Here is a 13,468-nt window from a genome sequence, read left to right as displayed (position 1 = left end):
TCCCTTTCTCTGAAATGATTCTTGGCTCGATCGCTGAGGAACTCCCAAAGGTAACTCTCATTGAATAGACGGGCTACCTCCTCCCTTAATTGCCTACAATCCTCGGTCTTGTGACTATGTGTGCCATGATACTTGCACATCAAATTTGGGTTTCTTTGGGAAGGATCAATTTGTATGAGTTTGGGCCACCTAGTATCTCTGATCCTTCCGATTGCCGAAACAATGGTTGATGCATCGATGATAAAGTTATATTCCGATAACCGAGGTGCCTCTATGGTATTGGCATACTTGTCGAAACCACTTTTGCTCATAAGTCTACGAGAATTCTGTTCTCGATCACTTATTTGATCGTTCCGGGCAGAATTGCATCCTGAACCATTGTTCCTTCGATCTGCGGTATATGGTTAATATCGGTCCCTGTTCAACCTTGGCTCCCTGTCGATGTCCCTCTGGTTTTTAACTGTCGACCCGTTTGGATATACTGAACCGGAAGGGCCCCCTAATTGATCGTCCTTGAACCTGATCTTCGACTGATATCGATTGTGTACATCTGCCCAAGTTATAACTGGATACTCGATCAAATTTTGTTTCAACTGCCGCGATGCTATCGAACTCCGTTCATTTAACCCTTGGATGAAAGCTTGAACGACCTAATCATCTGTGACCGGTGGCAACTCAATGCGTTCCATTTAAAATCGGGACACGAACTCCCTTAGCATTTTATTATCCCTTTGTCTTACCGTGAAAAGGTCCGATTTTCTCGTTGCGACCTTTATGGCTCCGACATGTGCCTTTACGAAAGAATCTGCTAATATGGCAAATGAATCGATGGAATTTGGTGGCAGGTTGTGATACCAAATTATTTTTCCCTTCGAAAGGGTTTCTCCGAATTTTTTCAACAGCCAGATTCGATTTCATCATCCTCTAAATTGTTACCCTTAATGGCGCATGTATATGAAGTAACATGCTCGTTGGGATCAATAGTCCCATTGTATTTGGGTATGTCTGGCATACGAAACTTCTTTGGAATAGGCTTCGGAGCCGCACTTGGAGGAAACGACTTTTGTACAAACTTCTTCGAATCCATCCCTCTCAAGATTGGCGGTGCCCATGGTATTTGATCAACTCGAGAGTTGTATGTCTCCATTTTTTTTATCGTTGGCTTCGATTCTCTTCTCCCCTGATTCAATTCTTTTGGTGAGCTCCTCAAGTATTTTCATTACCGCAGTATTAGTCTCTGATTCGTTACCATTCGACTTTTCCGGTACTGGCTCGGTACAACAAGTAATTTACGGCTCGATCCTATTCGGAGCTCTATGTTGATTTTGTAACTAAGCAATAGCGTCTTGCTGAGCCTGAAGCATCTCGAATATCAATTGGAGACTGACTCCTTCGTCTCCTCTGCCCTGTGTTCCTTGGCCACTAGATCGGTTTTCTCTGCATACACTCCCATTGAGATCTGCACCTAGGTCCGCGTTTAGAGCAATGTGCGAACTGACATCGACTGGGTTGGCAACCGGTGCTGCCCCGAGATTAGCCTGTGGCACCTCGATTCCTGGAGCGATCACATTTTCGTTTTTATTGCGTAATCCGAGGTCATTGTTATCGTGTGTGGATGCGTTTTGTGAGTTTGACATGTTTTAACCTGAAAGCAAAGGCACTCAAGAAGAACAAGCGTAAAATAATGTGTTTTACCAGAATCGGTACTGAACAATCACTATTATCCTTAGCCCCACGGTGGGCGCCAAACTATTTACCCTAAAATTCGAGTAACAATTAAACTTGTTTAGTGGTTTTAAAGATAGGTAATTTAATCCAATACCAATTGACAAATAAGGAATTGAAATAGATAATCTGAATAGCAAAATAAATCAAACCAGTGTTCTAGTAGCGCTTTCGACCTCGATTCGAGAGGGTCTCGAACTTGGGTAAGAAGAACGATAGAGAACAATGATGAACAGTAATGGATAGTAAGTAAAATAGAGAGCAGCATTTTTGTATATTTTTTTCAGTGAATCAATGCCCCTTACAAATGAATAGGGTCCCCTTTTATATAGTAGAGAAATTCTAAATAAGGTACAATTCTAATCACGAAAATAATTCCCATGATTGACGTTAATAACCGCTTGATTTGATTTGTTCCGAGATTTTCACCGAGACCTTCGGTCGGTTGCTAATATCTCGACATTCCGTTATTATGCCTTACTCGAAGTCGGTCATGCTCGGTCTCGATCTTCAGCGAGCACTTCGATCTTCGTGCTCCGTACTTTGCCATTGAGCTCGAGCCTGGTTTATTACGAGCTTACTCTCGAGGCAGCTCCTCGTGCTTATAAAATTTGACATGCCCGATTTCGACCGTATACACCTAGCGAGCTCCTAGTTTCTTCACCACCTTATAGGAAGGGAAGTATGAAACCAAGCCTCGAAATCGTCTAGAATTACATGTACAATAAGTGTTGTATGAAACCTCTACTCCTATGACCTCTTATGGACAGTTTGAATATCTCAATTATCTCTTTTTTTAATCTGTGTAACTATAATATCCATATGTATACTTACTCCCTGACCTCTTGTTATAGAATAATTCCCTTTAGGAGTTAGTATGTATTTCCCCTGCATATACCAGCCTTACATCTCATCTTTTATTGAGTTTAGTTTTAATCATGGAAAATACCCTGTCCTTTATCAGTAATTTGAATATATAATTTTTCGGGTGAGTCGGGTAATAATGAGATAATATGTTTGTTTTTTCTCGCCATAAAAAGAATCTGTGCAAATATATTTAATCCACAGAAGATATTTTTATTTCTTATGCAGGGTCCGGTAAATATCAAGTTGGTCATTCCCCGACTGCAAAGAGACAATTCAGTAGTTCAAAAATGAAGAATTAACTTAAATATCCGCCCATCCAACCGCTTAAACTAAAAATAATCGGTGAATGTATAATATATGCATAATTTATATATTATATGTGTATAAATGTATATAGTCAATATATAATGTATATAGATGACTTCAAAAAGTAAACAGTGAATATGACCAGCTATTTGTGTAAAGATCCCTTCAAAAATTACCATTCGAATTGCAATATAAAGAATGAAATTTTACCTCATATAGCAAAGGTATACACCCTATTTATTATAAATTAAAATTATTTTAAAATATTATTTTCTATAGCTACCTTTTATATTTTATAGAAAAATAAGTATTTATGGTATATACTAGTATACTACCATTGAGGCATGAAATACGCTATTTATATTTTTTCCTCTCTCTTTCTTTCAATTAACACAAGATTCTCTCCTAGATTTTTTCTTCTTTCTCTCTCTCTCTTCCTTCTCTCTCTTTCTTTCAATTAACACACTATTCTCTCTCAAAATCCCAACAAAAATTTTCTTCTTTCTCTCTCTCTTCCTCCTCTCTCTTCGAGCAAAATACCTGCTTAGTTTATACGCCGGATATTACAATAGATTTGTACTGCTTAGTTTTTATGCCGGATATTTGCAATGAATTTGTACTGCAATATTAGAAAGAAAGGGATTGCGGCTTTCTTCTACGCCAGATATTGCACTAGATTCCTCTACATGGATACTGCAATATTTTTTTACGCCGGAGAAGATTTGAGGGCCGGAGTTTTTGTTCGTCTCCATTTTTAGTTTTAATACAATGTATACAATATTTTGCTTGAACGAAAAACGCCATCTCCGACGAACTTTCTTCCCTTCTTTGCTATTTAATCACGTACAATGATACAAACACATTGTATTCTGTACAAATTCACTCAAATATATTGTATTTTTGTATAAATACATTATTTTTTGCCTGTATTTTTGTATTTCGAAGGTTTTTATTTTTTTAATACAGCTGAATACACCTACATTCATGCATAAATACATGATATAAATATTGAAATATACTAAATGCAAATATTAAAATAGAATAAAATATAAACAGTGAATACATTTAATTTTAAAATACTATGAAATACAGTAAAATACACTTAATACAAATAGAAATATAGTGAATACAACCAATAAAATATACCGAATACAACAGTAATAACATATATTAGGAATAACTAAAATACTGTTAATACAAATTCATTTGAATACACTGAATATAAAATAGTGAATACATTAAATACAAACATTGAATCTAATGAATGCAACAGTGAAAAAAAATATTGAAACACACCAAATACAAAAGTTAAATATAACAGTTATATACAACTGTAAAATCATTCTAATTAATTTGGGTTGATAATGAGGCATATTAGAATTGATTTTGTTGAGTTATATTAGGAGTGTATCACGCTAATTGATATTATTTTCGTTATTAGACAGCTGGACATACCTATTTTTAAGGTGATTGTCGTTACTGTATTCATGAATATATGGCGCGAATACATGTGAATACACGCGCGTACAGCGGGACTGCCCTGATTTTAGGCGCTTTTTGCTGTTGTATTCATGAATATAGTAGCGCGAATATATGTGGATACATGCGCGTACAGCTGGACTGTCCTGATTTTAGGCGCTTTTTGCTGCTGTATTCATAAACACAACATAATACAGCAACGCGAGTACATGTGAATACATGAGCGTACAACTGGACTGCCCTGATTTTAGGCGCTTTTTGCTGCTGTATTCATGAATATATCAGCGCGAATACAACGAATACACTACCGTAACAACTGAATAGTAGCTATAGGAAGTAATTATGTATATGGTAGCTATAAGAAGTTAATAGCCACTAAACAATAGTGATTTCTGAAAATTCCTCTATAAAGAATTCATTATGAAGCTATTTTTGAAAAGCTTAAATCAATTGTGGCCTAAGAGGGCGTGTTTATATTTACTAACTTATTATCAAATTTATTTTAGTTTTGAAAATTACCCGCCCTAAATAAGGTTTGCCTACAATTCATTATTAGTGCCTTAAATTAGGAATTAAATTACACCATTTTTCTTTTTTCTCTCCTCTTCTATTTTTCTATTTTCTACCACCTCTCTCCATGTACTATCCATTATTAGTGCATTAAATTAAGGGTTTTAGTTATATCCTTTTCCTATTTTCTCTCCTCTCCTCTTTATATAAGCGTAATAACAAAAAAAAAGACGCTACCATATATACAAATACAAGAGAGATTGAAAACCTCTAGGTTTTGAATAGCAGATTCATTCTTGGACACTTCACTTTATTCGCCCAACAAATTACTTTAATTGCTGCAACATAGAGATGGCAACGATGGCCAAGAGAAAGAAAGCTTAATCTCTCAAATTAATTCTTTTTATCACTAATAATTAGGGTGACATTAACTGGTTATTTTTAAGTATTAGGACTTTTAACTAGTACTATTAAGTAGGAGTATTAACAAGGTACTCGTAAATTTAATTCTTTCGTCAAAATACATAAGTTACTCTCTAAATTATGGACCAAATCCTTGTTATACACTTTTTTCAGGTGAAAATTATTTTATATACTCAACCTTTTCGGAGTGTGTCTAATACACACTATTTTGCCCACGTGGCTAGTGCGTGTTTTTTCCAACAAGTGAAGCGCGTGAACATGAGAATTTTTGTATATATGTCAATTTCTTTTTTAGTTTTTAAAATAAAATAAATTGGATCATCTTCTTCCTTGTTTAAAAAATTCACAAATCTGTCATGGCTGGTTCTAAACACTTAGACCCACTTCAGTTGACTTCAATCCTGTTAATGGGTTAAACCATCCTCCATTGACGCCTAAGTTTGAAAATATATCGGATCTTAATTGAGCTTTCTGGGATGCTTCTTCTGCGGATTTTATTTGGGAATCCATATTTCCCCCAAATTACCAGTATATTTTTCCATAACCCAAATGAAAAAATCTTAATTTGTTGAAGAAAGTTTCTCATAACAACATTCTTTAGTCATTTTCAACTTCTGGGTTCTCTTAATGTTTCGATCTTCTTGTAATTCTTAATGGTTTTGTATACTTTTTGCTGGTGAAAATAATTATTGGGTTATAGAAATAGTTTTGATGGTGGGTTAATAACTGTTGAAAATGGTGATTGTGGAGGTGGAAGCCATAGTGATGTTATGACAGAGTTAATGAAGCTTGGTGGTTATGGAAAAAAATGAAAGCAGTTGAATGTGTCACAATAGAGTTATTGATATAGTGAAGAAGATGAAAATTAATGGTGGGATGCCTGTTAATGTTTGGTGGCAGCCATTGTTTTGGTGGTTTACAAAAGAGAAAGAAACGGAGGGAGATGCTAAGGATATAATTGTAAATTTAGGTATTTTATTTTAAAAAAAAATATTTATTAACACGTGTCATGGCTTTATTGGTGCGTGACATTACATATATTCTGAAAACACCGGTTAAGAAAAAAGTAATGTATGTTAGTTACACTTTGAAAAGGTTGGGTGTGTAATATAATTTTCGTTCTCAGAAAGTGTAACAGGGATTTGGTGTATAATTCAGGTGGCTACCTGAAAACTAAAATATACAATAATATATAAATTAAAAATAAATTTTATAAAACTAATTAAATAGTATATAACATATTTACAACTTATCTATAACTTTCATATATTATTTATACCCAATTAAATACATCTAAAATATCATACAACTTAAATACAATTTTCATACAAATTTTATACAATATGTCTTTTGTATCTGATTTGTATATATTTTGTATGTGGTGTGTTCTTCTTCCTCTCTAAAATTCCAATCAAAACTTTCTCTTTTAATACAATTTTGATACATATCAACAACTTTATGTAAAAAGATAGTGTTTATAACTTAAATATAATTTTTTTACAATGATTCATACATTATACAACTATTTTTCAACTTTCATACACCATTCAAATAAAAAAATATATAACTACAACATAATACAACTTAAATACAATTTACATACAACTATAATACAACTTTATTACAATTTCGTAAGTATATTGTATGTCATATGTTCTTCTTCTTCTCAATTTGAAATTTGGCCAAAATCAAGTATAATCTTCACCAAACACCCTCAAAATTGAGATATAAACTCCAAAGAATATTCTCAATTGTTTGCAACAGCACCAAATCCGAACAAATAATAGTTTTTGAAAACCCAAATTTGAATTCAAAGTTTCGAAGCTTTTTAATGGCTATCAATGGTGGAGAATCAAACACCTTCAAAATTTATTGATTGACAATTTTAATTCGAATATCAATTGTGAAATATGAAAGAAAATTGTTAAGTTAAAGCTCTATAGTAAAACAATTGAAATCCATTGATGAATTTCATTAAAACTCTATACAACAAGAAAACATAAAAAAACAGAGAACATCAAAGGAAGAAAAATTAGGGAAAAAACAGAGAAGGAGAGAGAGAGAGAGAGAGAGAGAGAGAGAGAGAGAGAGAGAGAGAGAGAGGCAGGTATAAAGGATGGGGGAAATAACTAATATTTCTTATTTCATTCATAATATAAGTGGATACTCATTTAAAACTTATTTATATATAATTGATAAATTGTATATGACCATGTAATTAGGTTAAAACTTAATTAGGAAGGGTAATAAAATTTCATATGTAGTATAGTAAGGTAAAAATCCCTTTAGTAATAGAGGTCTTAACACAACATCAAGGAAAGCTTGCATTGTGGGAAAATAATTTCATATTAAAAGAACCTCATAATCGGTATCGACGTTAATTTGTTTTTATTTCTACTTCTTTTATTGTTTTTGTAATCAGATTTTGTGTTGCTTCAAAAATATTCTTGAGGTTGCTAGTGATGAAAATCGTTGCTTAATTTTTTTTCCCTTTTTTCCAAAAAAAATTAACTTTTTTTCGAAATCAGCGTTTGTTTATAAAATTTCCAATTTTCATTTGAAAATGCATTTTGGAAATTTTTGAAAATTTAAAAAACTCCAAAAAGTTATTTTTCAAAATTTTTCACTCAAATCACTCACAAAATTTCAAAAACAACCCAAAATTACATTCATGTTCAAACACAACTCTAAATTTCAAATACCATTTTCACTTGAAAATTTTTTTCCCCTATTTTAAATTTTTAGAATTCTTATGTCCAAACGCCCACTAAAGAATCTAGCCATATCTTGCTTTTATCGTTTTTTTAGGAGGGTGGGGAAAGGGGAAGCAGAATTAGTTTATTCACCTACACAGATCTCGTAGTTAATAACATTATAGGAAGTCAGATCTATGAATTCATTTAAAAGAAGACTCCACTAATTAATGTCTTAATTATTTTAATTCATGTTTTAAAAGGCGTTTTGGGGTGTATACCTCTTTCGCCTCCCCACCAAAAATTCTCCGAGACTATGGTGGGTGGGGGAAGTCTCAAGAGACATACGCTCAACAATTCGGGGCGTTGAGACGCGTTTTTATAATGAGGCGTAAGCCCATGAGACTTTTTCAAATTTTAAAAAAACAATTGCCGAATAAGGCCTTAAGATAATACCCAGATTCTCAAAAGTTAGCTTGTAATTTTCAAAAGTTTTAAAAATGATCTAAAACATTAAATTTAAAAGTCAAAACCTTTTTTTATTGTTTGAAGTCCTAATTTATAGTCTTTCTCAATTCTTTATCTTGTCGCCAGTCTGCTACTATCTCCAAAAAGCACCGAACAATCAATTTGTTTTTTTGCAAATACAAAGAAAACTCATTCCCCTCATAGCAACAAGTTAAGTTCAAATTGCAGATTAATCATACTTTTTGTTCCTCTATGTAGAAAATTTTATTCTTTTCAACTCAGGTTACTTGTGTCTGTAAGTAACATAAATAGATTATTTTGATTAGTTTTTGGTGGGGATGAAACACATTTATATATATATTTCACTTAGTTATAGTTTTCTTCAATTTTTATGCAATTTTACCTATTTAAAATTTTTTACTGTAATTATATCATTTTATGAATATTAGAAATTAAATACCCACGAGGCTTGCATCATGTGCCTCGGGGCTTACACCTTGTTGAAACATATGTAAAATGACTCGCCTTACACTCACGTCTTTTAAAATATCGATTTTAATAGATATACTACTTAACCCAAATATTAAATAATTGACTAAAATATTAGTCTATTCAATCATTTAATATTTCCGTGTTGCAAGTTATATATAGTACAAGTATAAATGAGGTGAATGCATTTAGAACACGTCAACGGGAGTTGGGAGTTCATGGGAAATCAAGTCAACGGTTGCATTTATTAGCTAATAAATGAATCCAACTATTGCAGTTGCACAGTTAGTAGATGTCAACCATAACATGATGATAAACCTTCTTCTTTAATTAATAATTAATAACGTGCATATGCTTTATTCTCTAGCTAGTAGCTTGACACGGGTGGGCAATAGGTTAAGCAAACAACTATAATTAGGCAATCCAAATAATTAAGAGGTCACAACTTTAAAAGGAGATTTAACTCTTATACGTTGCAAGTATAACTATTTTTAAACTATCAGTGTACTTTAATAATGTTATAACAAATTTATGTTCTAACTTACTTGTTTGACTTATTAAGAAAATTAAATATTATATTTTCGGTGACGAATATTATTTTACTTACACTATCATTTGTAGAAGTTAAATTCCTCACATTTTAGGACTAGAGAATTGTGGTTTAATGATCATCTGACCGCTATTTAGGATTTTCATAGGGTTAACTATGTTGAATAAGGGAAGAAATAATAATTGTAGCCGAATTCTTCCAATCAATTGCTGCTCACTTAAAGCTAATACTTCTTTTATTTCAATTTTTGTAACAACATTATTATTTAGGGAATGAAGAGGTTAATCTTCTTAGATCACATTTTTCTTAAATATTTTGACTTATTAATAGTATAATAATTTATAGTAGTAAAATTAAACACTTTGACGTTCTCTCAACCTTGCCTCATTACGTGGATAAGGATGGAGTTACGTAGTCGTTATTTCATTGTACATCATTATAGTGGTTCACTTATAAGTATTTATGAGTCCACTTAGAACCAAAAAAAAAAAAAAAAAAAAATTCCTCCTATTATAGGTCTGGCTGGGCCCATCTCGTTAGCTAAGCTTCTCTTTCACTTTGCTTTATATACGGACCCCAAGTTTACTTGAGATATATACTTTCCTCTCACACACATAGAAGTTGCCTTCTAAGTTGCAAATATTAATCTTCTTTACATGGCTCCAGCTTCTTATAATTGCATATTCAATACTATATGTGTAATGGACGCTTCCAGTCGATTAGGTACAAAGTTAGTAAAGCGTCTTCTCAAGAGAGGTTACACAGTTCATGCTGCAGTTCAAAATCATGGTTAGAGCTTCAGTATATTCTTACTCGTTATAATTTCCTTCTTCCATTAATATTCTTCTTTATTTACGACTAATTAACGAGTTATGATATATTCATTAGGGGAGTCGTTGTCGTTGAAGGGAATTGAATGTGATCATAAGAAGAAATTGAAGATTTTCGAGTCGGACCCTTTTGATTACCATAGCATACTTACTGCTTTAAAGGGTTGTTCTGGTTTATTCTACTCGTTTGAGCCTCTTTCAGATTATCCCACTTACGATGTAAGCATACTCTTCTTAATTAGCTCTTTATTGATTTTCTAAATTAATTTCTACAGCTAGCATGCCTTGTAACTTGGTATTTTACTGTCTGGAATAAGTCAATGTTACTTATGTCTATATTTTGTGCCATCAAGGATTTTGTGATCATTAAATACTCTTGTCTGGCCGTGGTAACTAATGACAATGAGTTTAAGTTCTATGCATCTTACCGTGTATAATTTTTTCTTCACTATTAGATAAAATTTGTGCATAACAATAGATAACTTTTCATAGTAAGTTTGATATACTAAACTGAATTAAAAATATAGTAGGACATGCTATAATCTGGTAAATTACAGTTATAGTATAAAATCTTTTTGTAGCAAGTTTGATACGGTAAAGTGAAAATCTGAAAAAAAAAAATATATAGTGATGACTTGCTATAATCAGTCCAATCGCTCTGATATATAGTATCCAAAAGTATTTATATTGTTTATATGTATAAAATGAATCTAGTGATCAAAATACATAATCTTATCCCTGCTCGTACGATATATGTCTAACTATTTACTGCTGTCAGCTTGTGGTAATTAAAGAAAAATTACAGAATCTAATTATTAACAGATCCCTGTATTGTGTATGTGGGTTACATGTTTTGTTAGGCAGATACTAGCATAGGTCAAACATTATTTGGTTAGTTAATAGGAACTAACAAAAAAGAGTGTACGATGACAGGAAGATATGGCAGAAGTGGAGGTGAGGGCAGCACATAATGTATTGGAAGCATGCGCACAAACAGACACCATAGAAAAAGTTGTGTTTACTTCCTCTGCAACTGCAATTATTTGGGGACACGACAAAGAATCTGCATCCACGGGTTATCTTGATGAGAGACATTGGACTGACATCAACTTTTGTCGTAAATTCAAGGTGTGATATATAGTATTATGCATACTTATCATGTGTTTTTTCTCTTCCTTATTTTTACCTTTTACTACTGTTTTGAAATAAATCCACCGCCCTATTTGCATGCAGAGGATGACAGTTAAATGGTTAAAACGTGATTTGCAAAACGAATAATGTATTCCCTTTATATTATCTATGTATTCTAATATGCTATAACACGTTACAATGGCGGAGGCAGAATTTTCATTAAGGGGTGTCAAAATATATAAAAATAAATATATCAGAAAATTAAGGGGAGTCAATACATAATATATATACATATAAATTATTATTTTTACCTACCTACACGGTGTATATATACTGACACGTCACCTGCCTTATTCGTTAGGATACTAATTAATACTCCACTACTTAATATGAACCGTTATTTCTAATAGGATTAATATTTTAGGTAACTTAATAGTGTAAAAATTATTTTACACGGTCAGTTATTTCTAAGTGAATGATTTTATAATAAAAGAAAAAGGAATACTTGAAGTGCTACAAGCTATTACTTATTAATTAAAGAAAAGAAGCAGTCGGTGCACAAAGTATTTCGTGTTTACGCAGGATCCGGAAAAGGCCGTACCCAATGAGTGTGATATAGACAACCTATCCTGATGCACGTAGGGGCTAATTCCACGGCTCGAACCAGTAACCTATAGGTCACTCGAAGACAACTATACCGTTGCTCCAAGGCTCCCTTAAGTAAAACCTACTTACTAAATGCAAAATTCAAACTATCATAGAATTGCTTACAGAAAATGATAAGTAGTTTTGGTTTGAAAATGTACAGCTGTGGCATGCTATGTCGAAAACATTAGCAGAGAAGACAGCTTGGGCATTGGCAATGGACAGAGGAATCAACATGGTTACTATAAATGCAGGACTGTTAATGGGTCCTGACTTAACAATCTCAAATCCTTACCTCAAAGGAGCAGCTGAGATGTACGAAGATGGTGTGTTTGTGACTGTCGATCTTGATTTCTTGGTCGATGCCCACATTTGTGTCTATGAAGAAATAGCAACCTACGGTCGATATTTGTGCTTCAATCACATCATTAACCAACAACAAGATGCTTTTCACCTTGCCAAAATGTTGTCCCCTTTGCCTTCTTCCCCTCAAAGGTATATGCCTCATTTAAATTATTTCAATTCTTTCACATATTACATAATATGTACATTACGTAACATTTTTCTTTTCTTTTTTTTTCTTTTGCATATGATAGTATGGAGAATGACACAAGGATAATCCAACAGAGGATCAGCAACAAGAAACTGAATAAGCTTATGGTTGACTTTAAAGGATGCCAGTCTCAGATGAACCAAAATGTAAATGTTCAAGATGTTTGTTTATCATGAAACTGCAAATTGATTATACATATATAATTCCATTAGACATGAAATATGGTAACCTTCCCTTCATAGTGGTTCATATATATTTTTTAAATTTGATGACAATGATGTAAAGTTTCCCCGACCTCACTTCCCAACACCGAACCTCTTGGGTGTAATAGGAGAAAAAGAAAAGGTAATAAAAGGGAAAAACACGTAAATGGCTAAATGCAAAGCATTTAATCATGTTTGGGTAGAGAAGTCAATAATAATAGGAAAACAACAATTTACGTGACACCATGTGAATTGTGAGTTGGTTTTTTTCTGCAACCTAGTGGTGGTTGCTTTAAGTCTAATCATTTACTTGCAAGTCCAATTTGAGCTAGCTAGCTGGGAAAAGTAAGAGAGATTTGCTATCAATGCTTGTCAAATAGTGGATTTAATAATAAGAAGTTTGGTTCAAATAGTGGGTAAGGTTTGCTTTCGAACATAATTAAAATTTGAAAATCACGGTACACAATTTGAACCAAACTTCTTATTTTTATACTATCCTTTTCAATAATAAAAAGTCATACTATCCCATTTTAAAGTAATCTTTTTTTTTTGGGAACATTCTATTTTCTCGGTACACCTAAGAGAGGTTGCTTTCA

At 32.8% G+C, this 13,468-nt stretch overlaps 1 protein-coding gene across 1 annotated transcript; it reads left to right on the top strand.

The window, feature by feature from the left end:
* Positions 1–10,097: 10,097 nt before the first annotated feature.
* LOC104095773 (cinnamoyl-CoA reductase-like SNL6) lies at positions 10,098–12,908 on the top strand. The gene is made up of 5 exons (XM_009601971.4): positions 10,098–10,299; positions 10,399–10,559; positions 11,274–11,468; positions 12,280–12,611; positions 12,713–12,908. Exons 1-5 carry the CDS (start codon positions 10,167–10,169, stop codon positions 12,843–12,845), a joined length of 954 nt encoding a protein of 317 aa, XP_009600266.1. The 5' UTR covers positions 10,098–10,166; the 3' UTR covers positions 12,846–12,908.
* The last annotated feature ends 560 nt before the right edge of the window (positions 12,909–13,468 follow it).

The sequence above is a fragment of the Nicotiana tomentosiformis genome, chromosome 6, assembly GCF_000390325.3.
Source record: "Nicotiana tomentosiformis chromosome 6, ASM39032v3, whole genome shotgun sequence".
NCBI classification, from domain to species: Eukaryota; Viridiplantae; Streptophyta; class Magnoliopsida; order Solanales; family Solanaceae; genus Nicotiana; species Nicotiana tomentosiformis.
The sequence above is the reverse complement of the archived record's forward strand: the minus strand, read 5'-3'. Positions and strand labels throughout refer to the sequence as shown.

Excerpts from the sequence above, each read along its gene's own strand:
- LOC104095773 (XM_009601971.4), top strand. The coding sequence starts at position 10,167 with ATGGCTCCAGCTTCTTATAATTGCATATTCAATACTATATGTGTAATG. Across the intron at positions 10,300-10,398 it reads TGCTGCAGTTCAAAATCATG|GGGAGTCGTTGTCGTTGAAG; the intron begins GTTAGAGCTTCA and ends TATATTCATTAG. Across the intron at positions 10,560-11,273 it reads CAGATTATCCCACTTACGAT|GAAGATATGGCAGAAGTGGA; the intron begins GTAAGCATACTC and ends GTACGATGACAG.